Source organism: Agelaius phoeniceus, chromosome Z (genome assembly GCF_051311805.1).
Source record: "Agelaius phoeniceus isolate bAgePho1 chromosome Z, bAgePho1.hap1, whole genome shotgun sequence".
In the NCBI taxonomy this organism is placed as follows: Eukaryota; Metazoa; Chordata; class Aves; order Passeriformes; family Icteridae; genus Agelaius; species Agelaius phoeniceus.
The window spans coordinates 59,550,388-59,573,498 of record NC_135303.1 but is presented as its reverse complement, the minus strand read 5'-3'; the positions used below and the strand labels follow the sequence as shown (position 1 = coordinate 59,573,498).

Sequence of the window (23,111 nt, the reverse complement as noted above, 5' to 3'; positions counted from 1 at the left end):
ATGAGAATGTTTAACACAAAACAAACAATCTTTTCCCTCAGTTGCATACTGGAAAAGATCAAGCCCCAGGAGGAAAAATGGCATGTAAAATTAAATGGCATGTCTTAGTAGATAAATAGGGTTATTAATTTAGTCATTCTGAATTTGCATCTCCAAGTTATTTTTAATGTAGAAGTTACAATGGACTTGGAGTCCAGCTGTACTGAAAAATAAATGCTGTGTCTTAGATGGTAGTTTTTATACCTCTTTTAGTTCCTTTGAATATTGCCTGGGTTTGACAAAACCAAATATGAATCCAAAATTATTAGTTTATAAGGATGAGGACAGACACATTTCATCAGAGATGATCAGGGAGGGTACATACAAATGTGAAATACCAAAGAAGTATGGGTGTCCCAAAGCTGAATCAAAGGACTGTTTACTGAGACTAAAGGAAAGACATTGGTGATGAACAGTCCAAATCATCTTTTCCTCTCTAATGTGTCACAACTGAATTCAACAGAGTTCAGAAATACCTTTCATGTGTCTGAGTTGCTTAATGCAGTAATATTTTATATATAAAAATTCTGAACGATTATTCTACTGATCAAAAAGGGTTTGAGATTTTATACTTTGGAGTGTAAGTCACCTATTGAAGAAAATTATTCTGTACATAGTATATAATATATTTTTATTTGCTTTTTCTTCCTTTCTTTGAGGAAGAAATGGTATTAATACTCTGGTTTTTGTTTTGGTGCAGTCTAGAAATTTTAGATATTTGCGGTGCTGTGATAGTTGTAAGACTCTGTGACCTATAGTGAGGACTGAATCATTTGTTATGGTAGGAACAAGTATGTGTAGAATTAGTGCCTTGAATATTTCTGAAATTGATTTTTACTTTTTTTTTGACATATTTTAAGATGGCAAGCAAAAGTCGTTCTGATTTATCAAAAATCAAAGTAGGACAAACCTCTATTGAAGATATAATGTCCAGAGCTTATGACAGTTTCGATGTCCAGCTCAGTAGTATGCAGTTACTGTACAGCAAACATGGTAAGTATTCATGCAAGTAATCTTTCTTTATGCGACTGAATACAATGTGATGGTGGTTGTGCCTCATATTTGTAGCTGAAGCAGTGGAGAATCTTTTGGAATGTACTTCTCCAAATGTGTGTTCTAAATTCAGTACTATCAACATATGATGTATTTCCAAAACATACCTTTAGGACTTCAGTTCCAATTTTAGCAAATTCATAATAAAATTCCTTTTGTTGAATACATCTCATTTGATTTGTGGCATAGTGAGTGTAAGACTGTCATTACTTTGTTTATGGTATTTTCCTTCAGTGCCTTTGCTTTTCTCCAGATTTAAAGCAGAATCCAGAAGTAGTTGTAGGTTTGATCATTTTTTTGAGAATTGAACTACTTCAATAAGGTATCAAAGGAAACTTTAGTATTTTGGGAACTAGCAACATAGAGTCAATCATAATCAGAGATGTCTTAATAATTTAATTCTTAATCTTTGGGGTTTAATTCAGTTTAATGATTTAACTCTCCAGGGGCGAATACAGAGGCTAAACTCCCAGTACCACACATGTTAAGAATTGGGTCCTTGAAAGTCTACCCCATGGATGCTGTATCTGTGAAGATGAGTATAGGAGAAATTATTAATTAGTCTTGTATGTCTGAAGTTCAGATGTGTAAATACATCTGTTGATAGAACTATAAAGAGATTCTGGCACCTGAATTTCTAGGAATGTGTACTAATATCAGATACTTGAATTCTGTGATGTATACTGAGAAGGAATCTCTTTCAGTATTTAAAGTAGGTTTTCTCTGCTCTTCTAGATGAGAACTGGCGAGAAGCTCGGAAGCTGAAAAACTCATCTCAGTGTATCTTGCAGCCCTTGGATGTAAACCTGGAATTTAGCAGGGCTATGGTTGTTACAGATGCAAGAATGCCCAGGTATGTATTTTCCCAATTTTGAAATTTTATGGTAAATTACTTTTTTGAGGGGAAAAAATAAGGATCTGGTTATACCTGTGCACTTTTGCATTGGCTATATTTAAATATTGAAAGTAAAATACATTTATCTAGAAAAATAGAAAATAAATTAAAATAAGTTTTCAGATACCAAAAAGGTGATAGAATGTTACAGTAGTCTGCTTAAAGTATTTAAAGATTTTTATTAAAGATATTACTGCCTCTTCTAATTCAGTCTTCCTAATAGTTACATTTCAGTTCTCATTGAAAATACCAAGGAGCTAAAAATCTGAATTTAAAATCAGTTCTATAAATACCAAAAATATTTTGAAAAGTAATGTGCTGTCATACTCCCTCTCTTTTGATTTGGCTTATTGTTCTAGTTAGTTTACCTGCTATGGAAACAGCTGTTAATGCCTTGAATTTGCACTTAGGGTTGTGTAGCAAAATCTTGTTAGTTATAGAAATTGTACCAATCAGAAGAAAATAATTAGTACTGTTAATAACGATCAGTGATTGCATGATATAATGCTGCCACCTTCTGGAAACCTGGGAGGCCAGATTTTAATTTTGGTGCTTACAAAACATCTTAATGTTTTCCCTCCTTATTTTTTCTCTGTTAAAGACGGTCAACAGAGTGTTAGAAAGTGAGATTTCATTTCTATGGTCATAATAACAGAATGACATAATTTTAATGTAGGTTTGCAATTCACATCTCTCAAAAATTACACTGGTATAACCTGGATTAAGGGGTGTCTTCTCTTAATGTGTACACGTGTTGCATTATTGCAATACTACCTGTCTTGACTGTCTTGGCTACCTTATGTACTTTGGCAGTTCATGTGTCAAACTGATTCTGGAAAATTCCTGCGTAATTTTTCTCTATATCACATTGGGCACAAATGATGAAGGTTAACTGTAGCTTTTGTGTCAGCAAGAATCCCCTAAACTGTAAATTTTAGTATAGTTGAATAGGGTTAAAAATATAGTTTAGTTCAATATTATGCTCACATCAGTTACATATATATATATTAAAAAAAAATTAATGTACATGTATCTGTTCCTTTATATTTCAGTTTTTATAAGCATACTGTCATGTAAGCCCAATATTATATTTTTTCAAAGATTTTTAAGTAATATTTGGAACTGCCTGCATAGAACAGCATAGTTCTGTTGAGAAAAATGAGTTGAAAGATGTTACTTTTACAGCAAAACCTACCACCAGAATTGTTGTTTAATGTAGTAAATGTTTACAAATTAGTTCTTAGTTTGGACGGCCCCTGCTTTATATTTAGTCATCTGAAAAGCAGATGATTGGGTGTTTCTATTTTTGATTCTTTGATTTTATGTCTTTCAGTGTCCATTGAACTCATTTGAATTCCTTGCAATTTTGTTGTTCAAAACAGTAATGAATTTACTAGGCTTTGTCCTGACTTTGTTTAGAAAGGCACATTTCTATATTGCTACCTTGAGGAGAATACTAATTTAGGTAATTTTGGTAATGACTGCTGTATCAAAGGACTTTCACTGTTCATCTCTGTTATCATCTACTTATACTTCCAAATCATTAAAATAGACTTCCATTCTGGTTGGATATGAATATCTGCATTTCTTTCATTTCTGGTAATAGGATGCTCCTTATGGTTTCTGTTACTTGAAATTTGGAAGCACTAATACGATTCTAGCACTAATTCTGTAGTTTTACAGCCTGTGTAAGGTTTTATATTTTTTTGATATTTGTTTTATCCTGTTGTATGGTTCCTCCATTTTCTGGGAGAGGTGTCTGAGAGTCTGTCATATGGTTTTTGAAGGTGTATGAAGAAAGTATTAGGATAGCAATATTAAGAGCATCCTATGTAATAGCATTCATTATAAACACAATAAAAATTCCAATGTGAAGGAATGTACCGATTTGCAGCTTTGATGGTGGCATTCTTTTAACATTTCTTTCTTTCTAAACGCAACCAGACTGAACTTGAAGGAAGTTTCTGCACAGATATCCTCATCAATTGAAGCACTTAGTTTCTCTGTGCCTCAGTCTCTACAAATGGGGTGTAATTGATTCTCCATATGGAGGTTTCCAAACCTTAAAAGCTTTTGTTTAAAGAGCAGTGTAGAGAGCTCAGACTATTTGCAGTTGTGTGCTTTGTATCTGCTGAGTGCCTTCCTTCTAACTGTATGGGCTGTCTGTTGTACAGACACTTATGAAAAATGTCTTGACAATGTACACAAATTTTTGTTGAGCGGTTTAAGTGCAATGAAAATGAGAATTGCTATTGTATATTTAATTGCTATTGCTCCTCCAACAATGAGGAGCACAGAGGAGGGAGAGGTCCTTCAAGCCTGGTAGTTACACATCTACCTTAACTCTCTCCATAATAATAAAATAAAAAAAAAAGGAAATAAAAAAAAAAAAGGAAGAGTCAAAATCTCTCTCTGATAGAACTGTAATTAAGAATTAGAATAGTAGTTGAGAATTAATCCTGTAAGTTAAGGATGTGAAGAAATTAATAAACTGAAGAAAATGACTGTTTTCTGTCACAGTTTAACATGTACAATTGTGTGCTTCCTTAAGTGTCAGAAACTGTTTCTTCAGATACTCTCATAGTATCAAAGTTAGCTGAGATGGGTTGAAAATATGGAGCTTTTTATTCTCACATATTCTTTGGTCTTTAAATTTTATGACACTTTGAAGACTCAGGTGTGAGTTAAGCACATCAAAAGTGGAAGGAAGTAGCTTGTCTTGTTCCTTACACAGTATGCATCTGGTGCTCCCTGTTACCTGTTGAACAGACCTTTTTATCTGTTCTAACTAGAAGTTGTAATAAAAAACCAATATGTTCTTTGAGCAAATTTTCTGCTTGCTTCTGTTACACTCACTTGTATGAAAAACAAAGTAGTGTTTTAAATCTTTCAAAACTCATTGTGCATGTTTGATGTGATTCTACTTCTTTTTTGGCTAAATTGTATTCTATTGCACTTAAAATATGTTTTACTGTTTTAATTTTTAAAGATGGTTATTTTATTCTTTTATACCCTGCATGTCTATATGTTTATTCTTTTGATTATTATTTATTATCTAGACTACTGCTGTAGTGCGCTTAACTATACATGAGTTCTAGGAAGTATTTTGTATTCCTTTTTTGATCTTTTGAGCCTTAAACATTCACATGCAAAAAACACCTCCGCCTTTTCTTTGTAAAAGACTGTATAAAAGCTCAGTTTTGTGATTTATTGTAAGTAATTAAATTAAATGCGTGAACATGAGGGGACAATTTCTGATTGTAAGGAAACTGTGCCTTACATAACCAAACCAGAAGTGGTTATTAGTACTATTTGTAGTCCTGATCCTCAAGACTTTGTAGCAAATGGAATATAAATTACACTACTAAGTGGATAGTTGCTGATCAAGGAACTTTTCTGTGTGCAACAGAAGAGTTGCATATATATAGATATATATTTGTCTACACACAATACATGCAATGGTTAGATGAAGGATTTTTGGACCCAGAAGATTTTCATGTTTTTCAGAACAAAAATAATGTGAAGTTTGATTGAAATAATTTTAAGATTAATTAACTGTGGAACTTTTGATGTTGGTTCTTTAAAAACAGGTTCAAACTGTCAGGACAGTTGCCTTTACTTTCTATCCAAATATCAGACCAGAAGGTGACAAGTATCTTGGAGCTAATTGATAGCATTCCTAAGCCAGAAAGTGCACCTGCTACCAGTTCTCCTCCAAAAATGACTGAGGTAAGATTTTTAAGAGATTTCATTAAAAACTATCAGAAAAATACCTTCTTGATATTAGCATTCCGGTTTTGAAAGGTTCACAAAAAAGTGATGAACAAGTGTTGACTTCATGCCTCTTGAAAAATTTAGCTTTTTCTCTAAAGCTGTAGAAAATTTTCTTGCTGTTTAATTAGTTTATTGTGAACTTTGGCCCATAATTATGAAATAGTTGTCAAGTGTTTGGATTTAAAATAGAAGCCCTCAGAGTTTTACTACTATGGGAATTAATTAGTAGTTCATAATAATCTTGACTAATAAGCATACTCAGTTTTGTTGAGGATTAGTTTAATTGTACCTTCAAATTTACAGATGTATCATAATGCTGCAGAATTTGGGTTCAGCTGTTTTGTTTAGTGAAGAAAACATTAAAATGCTGGAATTTTTGAAGTTCAAGTATTATGTCATGTTATATGAGAGTTTCAAAAGCCAAACAAAAAATACTCACTGTCTGTTTTATAAACAATGCCTGCCTGGCAAAAGTAGCATTTTTTTTTCAGCTGACCTCAGTGCTTTTCTCATTTCAAGTCCTTTGCACAGTATAGCTCAGGGATGGAAGTTTTCCCTTGCACTTGTATCAATTAGGAGTTTGGAGAGTGGTTCTTGCTCTTTTACCACCCCCTTTCTTTGGTGAAAATGGTTTGGGTCACTGTTCTATAAATTCTTCAGAACAGAAGTTTGTCCCCTTCTTATTTTTCCTGAAAAATATATTTCACCTTTTGAGCTGTTCTTAACAAAACTAGGAAATTAACTCACAGTTACTAATTTTTGACATGACTAGTCTTTGTGATCTGGCTATGTTTAATATATGTGTAAAGCAGTCCTATTATTAGAATGTATGTGAACTCTTTTAAAAGTCAAAGACAAAATTTTGCTCTTCATTTTTCTGTCATTTGTAAATACTTCTAACAATCTGTTATTTAGTAACTCATGAACTTGGTCCTACAGAAATAGTGGTCATCTTTGTATTTGGGGTTTTTTTAGATTATTTGATAATTATCTTTCCATCTTTGTACAAATTATTCTGCACTGTTTTGGAAAGCTGTTACTGCAGTTTGGTATTTTCTGTGGGTTATATTAGCATAATATTTATTAACAGTTAATGCAACAATTCGACATGCATTTCTATTGAAAGTATATATACAGTGAAGAGTATTTTTTTTCATGTGGTTCTTGCCATCTCTTTAGTGGTGCCATTAAAATTTTAGCTAATTCTGACTTAATAGTATACTAATAGTGTACCCAGCCAAAGCCACCTTAGTCTCTGTTGTTTTGTGCAACAAATCACAGACTAACTTTTTTTGAGGGTAGGTTTTGGGACTTTACTTTTACGAGAATAGAATTTGCATGTATAAGATGCACATTGTCCTCTGCTTTACAGCACTGACTATACTTGAATTTAATTATAGAATTTAACTGTTAAGTCTGAAGTATTTTAAATGATCTTGAAGTAATTAGTATTGCCTGTACATTAGTTGTGATATATAGTAGATGAGGTGAGGAAAGACTGTGGACCAAGTATAAATATATTTGTGTTATATGTGAATCCAGATCAAAACTTAGGCTTAAACCTGTCTGCTCAAGCTTCTATTTACTTCAGAACATGACAGACTTTAATTGCTGGTATTAAATTCGGTTAATTTGAGTGGATTTTGTATTTTGATGGTGGCAGGTATACTACCATGTTTTCATCCTTACAGCTGTAATTCTTCTGGGCTTTGTTAACATCCCATAATTTCTGAACTGAAAAGAATGTGAAATCCTTTGTTGTCAGAGTGCTGTTTTCTTTGTTACATTCTGAGTTAGTGGTGGAAGTGTTCATGATCTGTGAAAACAGAAGACATTTTGGAACAGATCCTTCTACATTTTTGCACTCAGCATTTTAGTCCAAGAAGACACTTCAGTGTATAAGTTCATTTTTCATGATTTGTACTATGAAGTCAAATTTCATTTATTTCTCTTTGTTTTCATAGAATGTGGAAGTGTTACAGATGAGACATTTTCACGTATTTCTTAAATACTTAGTCTGTTTATTACTTGTGTATAGCCAGCTGGGGGTTTCTGTACAAGTCACAAACAGGGTGGGACTGCTGTGGAACGTGCCTTGGGCTGTTTTAGTTTTCAGCATCAGTCTCATTACATGGTTATGAGAATGGGAAGATGCCATCAGCTCACATCCCAGGCAGCAGACGAAGAACTTAATGTTACAACTTACTTTATAAGTTTCTTGACCAATCACACAAAGCAAAAGCACATTGACAGTAGTTCTATCCAATCACCATAAGCACACGTACCTTTGGTTAAAACAATGCCTGCTGATTTCAAATACAATACCTGCTTGTAAACCTTAAAACACAATGCACAGAGCTCCATTATTAAGCTTAAAACTTCCTAATATCTTGCCAGATAAACTTTTCTGTAGCTTAGGCAGTTATTCTAGACAAGTGTTAATACACAGACCATTGTTCTATTTGTCCTTGCTTTTCTACTTTTTAAATAATTTTTCTGCTGACCTATCTCATGGCTACTGCTTAGCTCCAGTCACAGTTCTGCTGTCTCTGAGGCCTGCCTTTTGCTTTTTTTTTTGCTTTTCCCAAACCCTCTGATTTTGTGGATTCCCATACTTGTAGACATGAGTATATTCAATAAAGTCAGATTATGTAGGCTGGAGGCAGATGTGGGAATGTTGAGTGTGAGATGAAAAATGTAGCCTTGGAAACAATATTCAAGATGAGTGTTTCTTGGTACCTAATGTATTGATTTGATACTGTGGTGTTGTGAATAATTGTCTGAACCTGAGCTTTGAAAAGTGCAGTAACAAGGGAGAGGAGAAGATGTGGTGGTGCAGGGAAAGAGCTGTTTTAAACTGTGCAGTCCAGAGCCAAAGGCACTCAAGAAGAAAGGGCACAGTGCACAGTTCTCTTACTTTGATACTCTGTGCAAGGCACATCCATAATACATGTGCATGTGGAACTTGCAGGTGAGAATTCTTTACAAACTTAGATTACTGAGATTGCTTTCTGAGACTTGATGATAACTAAATCATTTGGATACCTTTACTAAGAGCATTTAATTCTATCCTGTATGAAACCACGTGGAGTGGAAGATTTCTATTCTAGAGTGCACTCTAGTGGCATTTCACATATTTTCAGTTACTACTCCGAGTTGTGCCTAACTGCATTTCACCGTTGAAGACCCAGAATCATAGATTATCCTGGCCTGGAAAGGACCCACAAGGATCATCGAAGTCCAACTCCTGGCCCTGCACAGGACCATCCCTAGGACTCAACACCATATACTGCAGAGCATTGTCTAAACACTTTTTGAACTCTGTCAGGCTGGTGCTGTGACCACTTCCCTGAGGAGCTGTTCTAGTGCTCAGCCACTTTCTTGGAAAGGGATCTTTTCATAGTGTAAACCTCCCTGACACCCCTTCATGCTGTTCCCTCGAGTCCTGTCACTGGTTCCCAGAGAGAAGGGATCAGTTTCAGCCCCTCTGCTTCCTCTTGTGAGAAAGATGAAGAGTACTGTGAGGCCTCCTCTCAGTACTTTACTAGTTGTTTTTTTTTCCCCTTATGTCTGAGGCAGTGCAATTCAATGAGGCGAAGTGCTAGATTCCACACTTGGGTCACAACAACCCCAAGCACTGCTACAGGCTGGGGACGAAGTTCCTGGAAAGCTGTCTAGCAGATAAGGAACTGGGGGTGCTGGTTAATAGGCAGCTGAACGTGAGCCAGTGGTGTACTCAGGTGGCCCGGAATGCCAAGGACATCCTGGCCTGTACCAGTAATAGTGTGGCCAGCAGGATCAAGGCAGTGATTATCCCCCTGTCCCTTGACACTGGTGGGGCCTCACCTTGAATCCTGTGCTCAGTTTTGGGCTCCTCATGGTGAGAAAGGCTGAGGTGCTGGTCTTTTCTCCAAAGTAAAAAGTGCCAGGATAAGAGTAAATGGCATCAGATTGCCTCAGAGGAGGTTTAGGTAGGATATTAGGAAAATTTTTTCACCAAAATGATTGTCAGTCATTGGAGCAGGCTGCCCAGTGGATGAGTCACCATCTCTGCAGCTATTTAAAAGGCTTGTAGATGTGGCTTGCCACAAAACTATGTCTCTTGCAGTGCTAGGTTTATAGTTGGACTTGGTGATCTGAAGGGTCTTTTCTAACCAAAATGTTTCTATGATTCTACGAAATAGAAAGCAGTCCTGTCTGCTCTAATGTTTTGTGTATCTCTTTTTCTTTTTTCCCCACCCAGCACTTGTGTTATTTTTGTAAAGAGCTGTTGATCTTTATTGTTCTCTGAAGTTGCTCTATTGTAGTCCTTTGACGGACTAGGTTTTGTCTTTTATGATTTTTCATATCATGTGCCATTTCTAACCATCTTTTGGTCTGTGAGGTTGAATCCTCACTGTGTTTTGTAGTGAGTTCTCTCTAGTTAGATGCAAGTGCAAAAGCTGCTGCTTCTACCTATTTTAGGTCTCGTTTCTCCCCATACTTATAATTTTAGTAATGTGTTTAATTTTATTGAATTGCACTTAAGCTAAGTTGTAAATTGCACTTTCCCTAAGTTGTAAAACTTGGATGCAGCATATATGCATGCAGTAACGTGACCAATAAATACAAGAAAAAATTTTATGATATCACCTGTTTCAGGCTACACTGACCCCTGTGCTTCCAGCACCACATTCATCTCAAGGCGTGTATCCTGTTTTGGATCTTCATTCATTTGCTGAGTCAGGTAGTATAATCTATTTTAAAGTCTTGCTTAAGAAGTGGGTCAAGTCAAGAAGTTTTTGAGTTCTTTGAATTTATTATTCTTACTGTAAGCAAGGATATGGGGCTTTGTTTCAAGTTCTTGAGGGCTGAGTAGTGTTATATTCTGTTTAGCTTATAATTGATGCTGTACCAACTACTTGTAGCAATATATTACATATAACAATATATATGTATATATTGTTATATACCGCAGTAAAATTCTGTATTCTTGTTTTTGTCATACCCCCTTCCTGAGGGTATAGCAGGAAAATTTTGTTTGGTATGGTGGGTTTATTTTTGTCGGCATATGTTAATGCAAATCTGCATTCAGGGCATTTGTAGTAATATGAAATTTTTAGCTTTAGCATGTACTTAGTCCTTTGATGATGGTTTTAATTATTTTCTTGTGGTGCAAGATTTCTCTCCTATTTAGGTGGATTTGTTTAAATTACAAGGTAGGGAAATCATTAGAATTTTATAAAACGATTAGAAACTGCTTTGTTTTTATAAACAAACATTTTGATTTGTACTGGATAAAGCAGAAGATTGGCTGTGGGAGAACCAGTTGTGTTCAACACTTCCTTGCTGTTCAAAACAGCTTAGCTAGATCCTAATGTTTCATCTAGTAGTTACATTAGAAAAATAATCAAACATATCAGTATTATTTTAGTATCAGTTATGTTTGTGATGCCAAAACACTCAGCTGGAGAAACAGACTACTACTACTTTCTGAAGTTAATGATTTTTGTGGTTAGCAAACACTAGCAAAATTATTGGTAAAGTTACTATGTCTGTTTCATAGCTTTAAATTCAATGTGTAAAAATATGTATTTGTGCATCTTTATCTGTTTTTATATAAGCTCCTTTAAGTGTCCAAATGTAGAGTCATGTCTTTCAGTTCTTAAAAACTAGGCTGAAGTGAGACTGCATGCTGGCAACAAGTAATTTTAGAAAGTAATAGCTAGATTTAGATTGGAATCGAGTCTGATTTTAAATCTATATACAGTTATACAGTCCTTTTAAGTGATTTATGTTAGTTCTCTATCTTTACTCTCCAAAATCTCAGAGCTGTTTTTAAGCTTTGCAAAATACTTCATGTAATTTGTTGAGTTTTTTTAGAAGGATATTTCTTCCACAGTTACCTTATACTTCAGTGTTTATGTTTTTAGATGAAGAAGACCTTCACAAGACAGTGTAATCTATTTATTCTGGTTATATTTCTGCACTAATGTAAAGTGAATTAAAAGCTTGATAGTTCTTAGGAGTCTCTCTGAAATGGGAGATCTACAGCAGCAAGAAATCCCAAGTAGTGTGGCTGATACTGAGGCCATGGCTCCTGTACTGTCAACAGCAGTCTGATCAGCAGATGAGTTTAGCTGTTAGGTCACATGAAAAGCAAGACAAAGCATCGATTGTGCTGTCTTTTGCAAAGCCAGAAGTAAGAGAATGCTGACAAAGGAATTAGCTAATGAGATCTGAAGTTTATGATGACATGATGGAGGCAGCTATAGGTGTGGTGTAAAGTTATGGAGGCAGGAATTGGGATGGTTATGGAAACAGAATTTAATGTTAGTTGTCAGCTAGATACTTGTATATTTAAGCTTTTATAGATGTAAAAACACTAGGTCACAATACTGTAAAATATTGGCTGTGTAAACTGCATATGTAATGATGTTCTGAATTAATCCTTAGAATCAGAAGAAGAATTTTATGATGCACTAAGCAGTCCTGTGGAAGATGTGCCATTTTTTGAAGTCTCATCTGACCCCCTCAAGCAGACTGTCAGTACAAGGCGAAAAAACCTACACAAACAGGAATCTCTGAAAAATATGACAGATTTCCAACTAAAGTTTGAAGTAGCTGAGGTAAAATTACTTTTAAAAATTTCCCTGAAGCACAGCAGGACTGTATTTTTTTCCATGTTTGTTTTGTTTATAATTCCATGTGCACAGAGATACTCATTCCCCATTTTTCCCTGAAACTATTATGCAGAGTTTTTTCCATAAAAACTCTGGATATGGAATAATTGTGCTTCTGTATCCTTGTTATCACTGAAGTGCTTTGGTTTATCCACTTGATTTCCCAACTCACTTTGTCACTGAATTTTCTTTTACCTATGTCTCAGAAATCACATTACATCTTTGTTTTAGCTAAATAGGTTCATGTGGCATTCTTTCCAGATACTGCTGTGGTCAATGGGAAAACTTCATTAATATTTTATGTTGTAACAAGCACCTTATTTTTCTGTTCTAGTTCTTCCCAGATGCTGTTGTCCACACATGTAAATCTGTAAGACCTTCATTATTAAGACCTTCATATTTAAGACCTTTATTACAGAAAACAGAAGAGTTTTCTGTATTCTTGCTGTTTCAGGCTTAGGGGGGAAAAAAGAGTACTTGATCCAAATGCAAGAACCCCTGCTAACTGTATTAGTTCTAGTAAAAGAGGTGACTTATTAACACTATCGTTAACTTTGTCATTAGATGATCATGACTATGGCACTGTTATTTCTGAAACTCAGTGTATTTTACTTTACATTTATTTTAAAAATAAATCATACCAATTCAGTTAACTTTACAAATTTTGTTTTATGCTAGGGCTTACAGAATGTCTTCAACACCTCACAGCTAGCTTTTAGCATACTATATATTACACCTTTACTACTAATAAAACTGAAATGTAGTGTTTACGTGATGACAAGACCTTATTTAGAACTACGAGTCTAAAATGAGGATGCTATGTTTTACCTTATTTTCTAATGACAACTAACTTACAATCTTTAAGAAAAAATTAATTTGGGAATCTATTAGAAATCACTTCTTTTATCCTCAAAGTTTAAAATCGCTTACTGAGTTTTGTTTTGATTTTCCTTATTTGTAGACAGCATTACATGGAAAGGAAGAATACATATATTTGTTTGGTTGTCAAAATTGGATACAGCAGCCCAGCTACATATTTATTTTACAACAGTATTGTCATGCATTGGTGAAAATGTAGTAAATCCTCTTGCCAGACATTAGCTTGGGAATCTGACTCTTAGTAGGAGAATTCAGAAAAATTCCAGTGAAAGTAGTAAACACTTTGTGCTGACTGAAAATCTAGTTTTGACTGTATTGAACATTGCTGAGTGCTGTACAGATTTTTTTTTTTAAATAATAGTTTGTGTGACTGTTACTTTGGTATTACATACACGCATGTTTGAAGTTTTTGTTATAATAGCAGCAACCAGTACTGCTTGTTGAATTGTTTATTTCTATTCAAGGCATTTACTGTATAGAGTATAATTATCAATCTACAAATAGACATTAACCAATAAGATGTAAGTAAATATATTATATCCTGTATAAAAAACGAAGCAGTTCTTATGCTTCTTATAATCCCTTAATGGTTTTGGGTGTGTGTTTTGGTTTTTTTTTTAGGTCTTAATTAAATTATGCCGTCTTACTGGTGATATTGAGATGCCTGTGCTTCAGCTTGATATTTTGGGCTTAGGCACTGAACTTAAAGTGAGAACATTTGACATGACTGGGAGTGCTTTCCTTCGTGAAGTTGGTCTTCTGTGCCCAGAGTATATTGGTAAGTATTTATAATCTGGTCAAGGAATTTTTCACAAATAACACTGTGAATTTGTCTTCAAAAGCTCTGTAGGGCTTTTGTCAAATAAGGAAGATTTGTTTCCTTACTTAAATGTGGGTCTGAGGGCAAGTAAATCAGGAGCTCATCCACTTATTAGTGCTTTGGTAAATATGTTCTGGTGGTGATGATTGTAGAGATTGTAGATTGTGGACGTTTAATTGTTTGACATCTGCAAAAGAGGGTTTTTGATTAAGCAGCAATGACAGCTATTAGCCTAGCTGGCAGTTTATAGATGAAGAAGGTTTTAATTTTTTTTCTTTTAAGTAATTTTCTGTATTCTTTTTTTTTCTTGTTTTTTTTTAGATGATAACGACAAGCCAGTTTACATAATTACTACATTGGATAATGTAGAAGATGATCTTCTCACTCTGGAATATACAAAGGTTAGGAAAGAGTAGGCTTTGCTTTTCAGTTGTAAGCCTGTCATAAACATCACATTAATATGCACCAGATGTTGAAGGTTATTTCCTTATTTATTGTCGTTTTTAACATCTTGAGTGTAATGTGCAAGGTCTGTCTGCTCCTTCAGCAGAAAAAATTTACATCTTAAGTTGTAGTGGATTTGAAAATAAGTTTTTTTAATGGAATTTACAAACTTCTGATTTGTTTGTTTTATGTGCATTTTTGGTGAAATAGACTGATATTAAGGGACCAGAACTGAAAACTGTCTGTCAGAATGTTCTACAGAAAATAAAGGTATGATAATTTTTTTTTAACATAATTTTCTCAATTTGGGAGGAGAGGCATACTGGATAAACAAAAATTTTTCTTTTAGGTGAACTTTTCTTCTCTAGATGTTCATTTGCATACTGAAGCTCTGCTGAATGCAATGAACTATCTGAGTAATCTTCTGCCCAAACAAGAAACTAAAGTTGTGGAAGAACCAGTCCATGAAAAAACAGAAGAGAAGAAGGATGTTCTAAAAAAATTTAGTAAGTTTCTTTATTATTTTTTCCTCCTTTCATTCCTCTTTTTTCACTTAAGTAAGAAATAAAACAAAGGTACTTTATATTTTTGTAAGCCTGTAAATGATGTTTGATACGAGAAATTTTGCTTCAAATTGTATGTATTTATACGATTGTATGCTTAGCCATTGCAGTTTTCTGACACATAGATCAAGGCTTACATTTGCTATGTACTGGAGGCACTAAGTCAATGTAAATAGAAAAGCCATCTTACTTGCTGTGCAGTTTAAAAACTAAAACAGTACATGTCCTCATTGAAGAATGGTAACTTTTGTTATTTTTTATTTCCCATAGCATCAAAAAAATCCAAATGTGAAGATATTATTGACCTCATTATCTGTGCGGATTTATCATGTTTGCGTATTTTTATCAGAGAGAAAAACCGTAGAATAGCTGAAATTCACATTGAAGGTAGGAACAAAACTTTAATCACAAAAGCACAAAACTTTGTAAGCACTATAGTGTATGGATTTTGTATGTCTTGTTTTTGAGGTCTGGATAGCCAAGTGATCATGAGGAAAGCAGCAACTGATGTGACTGCAAAATTGAAGAACATCAGTATTGTGGATTCTGATGAGAAAGCGTTGTATAAAAAGGTAGGTGTATGCATGTATTGTTGATTTTCTTTTTGAATGGATGCTAAATTAAACTTACTTTTTAGACTCTACTCTCTACTGTGACTTTTTTCAGTCATGTTTTATGTACTTGCTGGGAGTAGTATTCTCTATATGACAGAATAATTTTGCACTTACAACCAATGATTATTAGACTGACACTAATTTGTGTAACTGATATTTAACTGCTCATAGCCTCTTACTGTGTTGGCTTTTGTGAAGAGAATTATTCAAGCTGAGATGTCAACTTACTAGTTTCAGCTATTTCAATGGATTTTAAAATTTTGATTTTTTTTTCATATATTGTTGAGATACTTGGAGTAAAAATGTCTTAGTGGTGTGAGGTACTATGTTTTGTTTTGAAGTTAAGTTTCTCCAATATGTAAGTTTTTACAGTTAAGATAATGTTTTTTTTTCTTCTTAAGGCTCTTTACATCACAGAAAAAGAAGTCTTCAACTTCAGAATGGTATCATATGTGAATGCTACAGATGGCATTGCATATACAAATATGGATGTTGTTGACAATCGTATTTACCTAACTGTTGGGTGTATTCAGGTAGTTTTTGTCAACAAGTTTGTTTCATCTGTTTTGGTAAGTTAAATTTTCCAGATACCGTTTCTTATCATCCAGGTGAAGTTGTCAGAGCAAGAAAGGGATAAGACGTTCCATATGGGGTGGTGTCCATTTGTATAAGAGCTTTTATATACTATTGTAAAAAATGGTTGGACTTGATGGCTTATTTTTCTTCTACATATGTTTGTTACTGTGGAGCACATGAGTAAGCAAAAATGTTTACTATTGTTAATAATAATGTTTGTCTTAGAACATTTGTAACAGCTGTTAAATATACATACCATTCATTATTTAGAACACTGAAATATAAGTAAGAAACCATGAAAATTAATGCCCTTTCCATAAATGCTGCTCATAAATCAATCTTCTGCTGCTCATATGATTAGATAAAATGTAGTTCCTTCAGTCATGTTACAAGGTCATTGCTCTTACCATCTAATTTTCCAAATATTTGGTATAGAAATTTATTTTTATATATGCATAATTTATTATACTTGAGGGAAGATTATCCTATTAAAGAATTTGGACAAAATGTATAGCAAAAATAACATTTTAGGATGGTTTGCTGTTTAAATAACTATGATTTATAGTGTTTTTGAAGTATTGTAATTCTTAATAATTAATTCCTGATGTCTGTATTCCTTTCCTAGGCTTTTATAAATCACTTTCAAGCTGCCAAGGAAGCTTTTACTGAGGCAACTGTTCGAACAGCAGAGAAAGCAGCTACAGGTGTAAAAGGGTTAGCTGAGCGTAGTTCCCGTTTAGCGCTGGATATCAATATCAAGGCACCTGTTGTGATAATTCCACAGTCAGCAATGTCTGCAAATGTCCTGGTGGCTGATCTTGGTCTAATCACTGTGAAGAATCAATTCTTTATTGCTAAAACAAAAACACGATGTGCTCTTCCACCTGTTATTGACTCTATGACGGTGAAATTGAGTGAACTGAAGTTATACAGGTAATGTAATGTCAATATTTTTAGAATTCATTTAATCCTTTTGGGATTCTTCAGGTAGAGAGCGTCAAGGAGTAGTTAAATAAGTCGTTAATGGTTGCTGACTGGCTGACTATTATCTTGGACTATAACAACAAATGAATTTTTTTTTAAAGCAGTGAAAATGTATGGTTTAGGAAAAGGAGCAATCTGCGCATGTTTAAATAGAAGCAAGTCATTGTTCAGGATAAATTGTGTAGTACTATAGAGTTATGCATTATTCATTAATTTGGGACAGGCTATACCTATTTGAATTAGACTGTTTTGATGGGATTTTCAAGCTATGCATAGCAGCAAAGGTCCTCAGTTAGACAGCCTTTAAGAACTGTTTAAAAATGGTCCTTGGTGCAGGGGGTTCATGGAGGGAGCGGGAATGGAAGGGACTTTTCAAACACAGTTGGAGAGTATGGAAGAAAGAAGGAATTGCTCTCCACTGGAGAGCAGGTAAGAGGTCCTGACTTGCAAGAGTTTGTGTGTTGCATGCCTAGTATGTGCCTGATACCTCCTCCCTACAAAGGAAGGAGGTGCACTTGGTGGAGTAAGGCTTCAACTAGAGCTACTTGGAGTAGTATAAAGGTAATTTTATAGTACTATTTAAAAGGATGAGGAAAAGACAGACATGTGTTTTTTAGAAAGTGAAATATGTGAAAGCTGGCAGCATTTTGCTTCTTTTCACAGATCTTACTATGAGCAAGATTCTTTGCAAACTGAAGTACAGTTGCTGCAGCCAGTCAATCTGGAAGTAGCTGTTGAACGAAATTTAGCTGCTGCATGGTATCATGAAGTTCCTGATATTGAGATATCTGGCCGACTCAAGCCTATGAATGTAAGCACTTGTTTCTGAAAGCAACTGTTAAAATATTTCTGGAAAACAGATTCATTTTTCTCTATAAAAGTTCAAGCTCAGTAGTTAAAGTATTGTTTGATTTTAAGACATAGAGATAGAACAGCTTTTGTTGTTTCATAGGTGAAAAGAAATGAATAGATTTTTGGTTCTAATTTAAGGTCTGTATTTCATCTGTGATATTCCAGGCAGACTTTGTACTATGAATTACTGTTGCTAGTTAAAAATGCTTATTCTTTTATCTATCAGTATCTGCCAATGAAGTATTGGAAAAGTTGGGGTTTATTGGTTTGTTCAATAGCAGTGCCAAATTTGTACCTATGACAAACCTGAAGAGTTATTAATGATCTGCTGTGCCACATAGGCACTCACAGATCTATGGGGCCAAATGGGATTCATCCTACCATGATTTAATTTAGCGTAAAAAAAAAGTAAATTGAAATTTAAACAGAATATAATTCAAATTTAACATTAAAAATAGAAAGGTTGTGATGTGTGTGAGGAAAACCAATTTGCCATATTTTGAAATAGAACTCGTAAGTATAACTGTAAAGTACGTATTACTGTAAGGTGCGTTGTGACTAAATGCAGGTAAAAATTTTGGTCAACTGTAAGTCAATCTGTATATGTACGTGTTCTGACATTCCAGTTTCTAAATTGTAACTTGGTAGGGAAAGTTCGTAGATGAAAACAAAATAATGTGTGACTGATTTCTGATTTCTAGAAATTACTGTAAGGAGTTGTGTGAATTTGAGAAAAATGTTCAGCGTCATAAACAGAGATTCAGATGAGATTAATTTGATTTATCTGTTTACTTGTAAGCCCAGATTTTAGTTACCAAAGATTATGTGAACAGAGTTGTTCTGATGTCCATTCCAATCTTTTTTAAAGCTCATTCTCAGTCAGGAAGATATTACCACAATACTGAGGACACTAAATGAAAACGCAGGTGAAAGCTCTGGTGCATCAACAGCTTTGCCTGAATCGAAAACATCAGCTAGTCATTCTAGCGAAATGCATGGTACTTCTCAGCACTCTGCAGGTAATATTTTCTAAAATTACATCATCCGGCATTTTTAGGTATTATTGTCAATATATGGCTTCTGTTGGAATTGCTTTTAAAAATGGATGCCAGATTTATCTGTGTATACCAATAATGTAGAATCACAAAATAATAAAGGCTGCAAAAGACCTCCAAGACCATCAAATGCAACCTTTGACCAAACACCACCATGTCAATGGAACCATAGCACTAAGTGCCACATCCAGGTCTTCTTGAATACTTCCGGGGATGGTTACTACACCACCTTCCTGAGCAGAAACTCTTCCTGATGTCCTGCCTGAACCTCCCCTCTCTCAGCTTGAGGCTGTATCATCTTACCCTGTCACTCATTAGGTGTCTGTGAAAAGAGACCAGCTGCCCATCTTGTTACAACCTCCTTTCAAGTAGTTGTGGGGACCAATAGGGCTCCTCTGAGCTTCCTTTTCTCTAGCCTGAACACCTCAATCTCCTTCAGCCACTCCTCATATAACTTGTGTTGCAGACTGTTCAGCAGTTCCATTGTCCTTGCCTGGACATGTTTCAGGACCTCAATGTCTTTGTTTTTTGAGGGGCCCAGAACTGGAAGCAGGATTCGAAGTGTGGCCTCACTTTCAGTACGGGTTGAGTACAGGCAGGCAATTGCTGTCCTGGTCCTGCTGCCCACACTGTTCCTGATACAGGCCAGGATGACGTTGGCCATCTGGGCACAGCTGGCTCATGTTCAGACACTACTGAGTAGCACTCTCAGGTCCTTTTCCCCTAAGCAGCTTTCCAGACACTCTGTCCTCAGCCTGTAGCACTGCCTGGGGTTGTTGTGATCCAAGAGCAGGACTTGGCACTTCACCTCATACCATTGGCCTCAGCCCATTATCCAGCCTGTCCAGACCCCTCTGCAGAGCCTTCCAACCCTCCAGCATATCAAAACTCCTGCCCAACTTGGTGTCATCTGTGAACTGACTGAGACCCATTTGATCCCCTTATCCAAATCCCTAATATTAAGTTGTTAAACAGAAGTGGTCCCAATATTGAGCTCTGGAGAACACCACTGGTGTTCTGCCAATTGGATATAATTCCATTCACTACCACTCTCTAGGTCCAGCCATCCAGCCAGTTTAACCCAGCAAAGAGTTTACCTGTCCAAGCTCTGGCCTGCCAGCTTCTCCAGGAGTATGCTGTGGGAGAAAGTATTGACTTCACTAATGCACAGGTAGTTAACATCTACAGCCTTTTTCTCTTAAACCAGATGAGTCATCTGGTTGAAAAAGGAGAACAGTTTGGTCAAGTAGGACCTGGCTTTCCTGAACCCATTCTGAAACCATTCTGGACCTGGACCCTGATCCCTTAGTTGTTCAGTTTGTGCTATGTGATCACACTCACGATGATTTGCTCCATAACCCTCCCCAGCACCAAGGCCAGGCTTACAGGCTTGTAGTTCCCCAGATCTTTCTTTTGTAGATAGGCACCACGTTGATCAATCTTCAGTCATCTGGGACCTCTCCAGTTAACCAGGACTGATGATAAATGATGGAGAGTGCCTTGGTGAGCCCCCTGCCAACTCCATCATCACCCTAGGTTGAATCTTGTTTGGTCCTATAGAATTGTGAACACCTGAGTGCCACAGCAGTCACTAATTATTTCCTCATGGATTGGAGCAGGTTTCTTCTACTCTCTGACCCTGTCTACCAGCACAGGTGGCCAGTTGCCCAGAGAATAACCATTTTCACTCTTAAAGACTGAGGTGAAGAAGGCATGAAGTACCTCAGCCTTTTCCTCATCCTTGGTGACAGGGTACTCCTCCACATCCAGTGAAGGGTGGAGATTATTCCTTTGCCTGCTCTTTGTTGTTAACATATTTATAAAAACATTTATATATATACATTTATATATATTTATTTGTATTTATTTTCCTTCACAGCAATGGTCAGATTGAGATCTAGCTGAGTTTTAACCTTGCTAATTTTCTCTGTGCAACGTAACAGCATCCTTGTACTTTTCTTCCAATTGCCTGCTTCTTCTTCCAAAAGTCTCATTTTTTCCCCTGAGTTCCTCCCTATTCAGCCAGGCCAGCCCATAGAGACAGTCTGGTCCTGTGCCTATAAGATTTCATTCTTAAACTACATCTAGACTTCGTGGACCCCTTTTGTTTTAAGGGCTTATTGCCAAGGGACTGTCTGAACCAGTGTCCTAAAAGTCTGCCCTCCAGAAGTCCAAATTTTGTTGACACATTTTGTTTTGTATTGAAAACTGTTGTGTCATGGCTTCTGTGCTCAAGATGGCTCCAACCACAACATCTCCCACCAGCCCTTCTCTGTTTGCAAGCAGCAGATCCAGCAGGGTAGCTCCCCTGGTAGGCTCACTTCTCAGCTGTGTTGAGAAGTTATCTTCACATACTCCAGGAATCTCCTAGACTGCCTCCTCTCTGGTGTTGAATTCCAGCAGACATCTGGCAGGTCACAAGAACAAGGGCTGACAATCATGAAACATCAGCATCACATCATAGAGTAGTTCATCCACCTCCTCATCCTGGTTGGGTGGTCTATAACAGACTCCCACCAGGATATCTGCCTTTTCAGCCTTCCCCTGATTGTCACCCATAGGCACTCAACCTTCTCATTGCTAGCCTTGAGCTCTGTACACTCAAAACACTTCCTACTGTACAGAGTCTCCCCACACCTCTCCTTCCTTTCCTGTCCCTTCTGAAGAGCTTGTAGCCATCCAGTGCAGCACTCTGCTCATCCCACCACATTTCTGTCATTGCTTTCCTGCTGCACAGTGGCCTCCAGCTCCTCCTGTTTGTTACCTATATTGTGTGCATTGGTGTAGTTGCACTTCAGCTGGGCTACTGATTTTACTCCTAACCCTGGCATCCTACCCCCAGGCTCATCTTAAGTGAGCTTGGTCTTTTTCCCACCCCCCTGCAAACCTAGTTTAAAGTCCTCTTAACTCATGCCAACTCATGGGCAAGAATTGTTTTCCCCCTTTGAGACAAATGAACCTCATCTGTCCCCAGCAGTCCTGGTATTACATCAGTTGCCTCATGGTCAAAAAAAGAAAATTCCACTGATCTCACCAGCCTTCAAGCATTGTGTTCATCGGGGGGGTTCTCCTGTTCATTTCAGCATTCTTCCCTGCTACCGATGGGATCAAGGAAAACACCACCTTCTGCTCCTGTGCCTTCAACCAGTCATCCTGAAGTCCTTTCCAATTGCTGTAGGACTTTTTTCCTCAACCTTCTAATTGCCAACCTGTACAAACAGAAGTGGGTAATAATCAGGGGTAATAATCCTCTACTGGGTAATAATCCTCTACTGAATCAGTGTAGAGGATCTCACAGAATGACAGAATGGTTCATGTTGGAAGAGACCACAGCAGGTCATCTGGTCCAACCCCCTTGCTCATGTAGAGTCCCAGAGCACATGGCACTGGATTGTGTCCAGGCAGTTCTTAAATATCTCCAGTGAGGGAGACTCTACAACCTCTTTGGGAAATCTGTGCCAGTGTGTGGTAATCTGCACAGTAAAGAAGTTCTGTTTGGAACTTCCTGTCCATGACTTTCTGCTCTGTCCATCTCACCATCCACTGATCCAGGCAGCACTTGCAAGTTTGCCAGTGAGGATGTTGTGAGAGGCATTATTTAAAGCCTTGTTGGAGTCAAGGTAGACAATAACCACTGCTCTTACCTCATCCATCCAGGTAGTTATAGAAGACATCATGTTGGTCAAGCATGATTCCCCTTAGGTGAATCCATGCAGACTTTTTGTCTTTCATGGGCATAGAAGAGATGGCCTCCAGAATGCAGCACTCCATCACCTTTGCAGGGATTGAAGTGAGGCTGTCTGGCTGGTAGTTCCGTGGGTTCTCCTCCATTGCCCTGTTTGAAGACTGGGATGATGTTTGGTTCCTTCTAGTCCTGAGGCATCATTCCTAATCACCACAG

At 36.4% G+C, this 23,111-nt stretch overlaps 1 protein-coding gene across 11 annotated transcripts in view; it reads left to right on the top strand.

The window, feature by feature from the left end:
• Positions 1-23,111, top strand: part of VPS13A (vacuolar protein sorting 13 homolog A) — a 108,241-nt gene that overhangs the window by 30,012 nt on the left and 55,118 nt on the right. For all 11 annotated transcript variants that reach the window (XM_054651745.2, XM_077171810.1, XM_054651744.2 and 8 more), the window contains 15 exons: positions 900-1,032; positions 1,828-1,945; positions 5,578-5,716; positions 10,403-10,487; positions 12,197-12,369; positions 13,924-14,080; positions 14,444-14,523; positions 14,777-14,836; positions 14,916-15,072; positions 15,400-15,516; positions 15,598-15,701; positions 16,145-16,312; positions 16,945-17,252; positions 17,967-18,114; positions 19,024-19,174. In XM_054651745.2, coding sequence (XP_054507720.2) covers positions 900-1,032; positions 1,828-1,945; positions 5,578-5,716; positions 10,403-10,487; positions 12,197-12,369; positions 13,924-14,080; positions 14,444-14,523; positions 14,777-14,836; positions 14,916-15,072; positions 15,400-15,516; positions 15,598-15,701; positions 16,145-16,312; positions 16,945-17,252; positions 17,967-18,114; positions 19,024-19,174 — 2,098 coding nt within the window. The remainder of the gene's footprint in view (positions 1-899; positions 1,033-1,827; positions 1,946-5,577; positions 5,717-10,402; positions 10,488-12,196; positions 12,370-13,923; positions 14,081-14,443; positions 14,524-14,776; positions 14,837-14,915; positions 15,073-15,399; positions 15,517-15,597; positions 15,702-16,144; positions 16,313-16,944; positions 17,253-17,966; positions 18,115-19,023; positions 19,175-23,111) is intronic.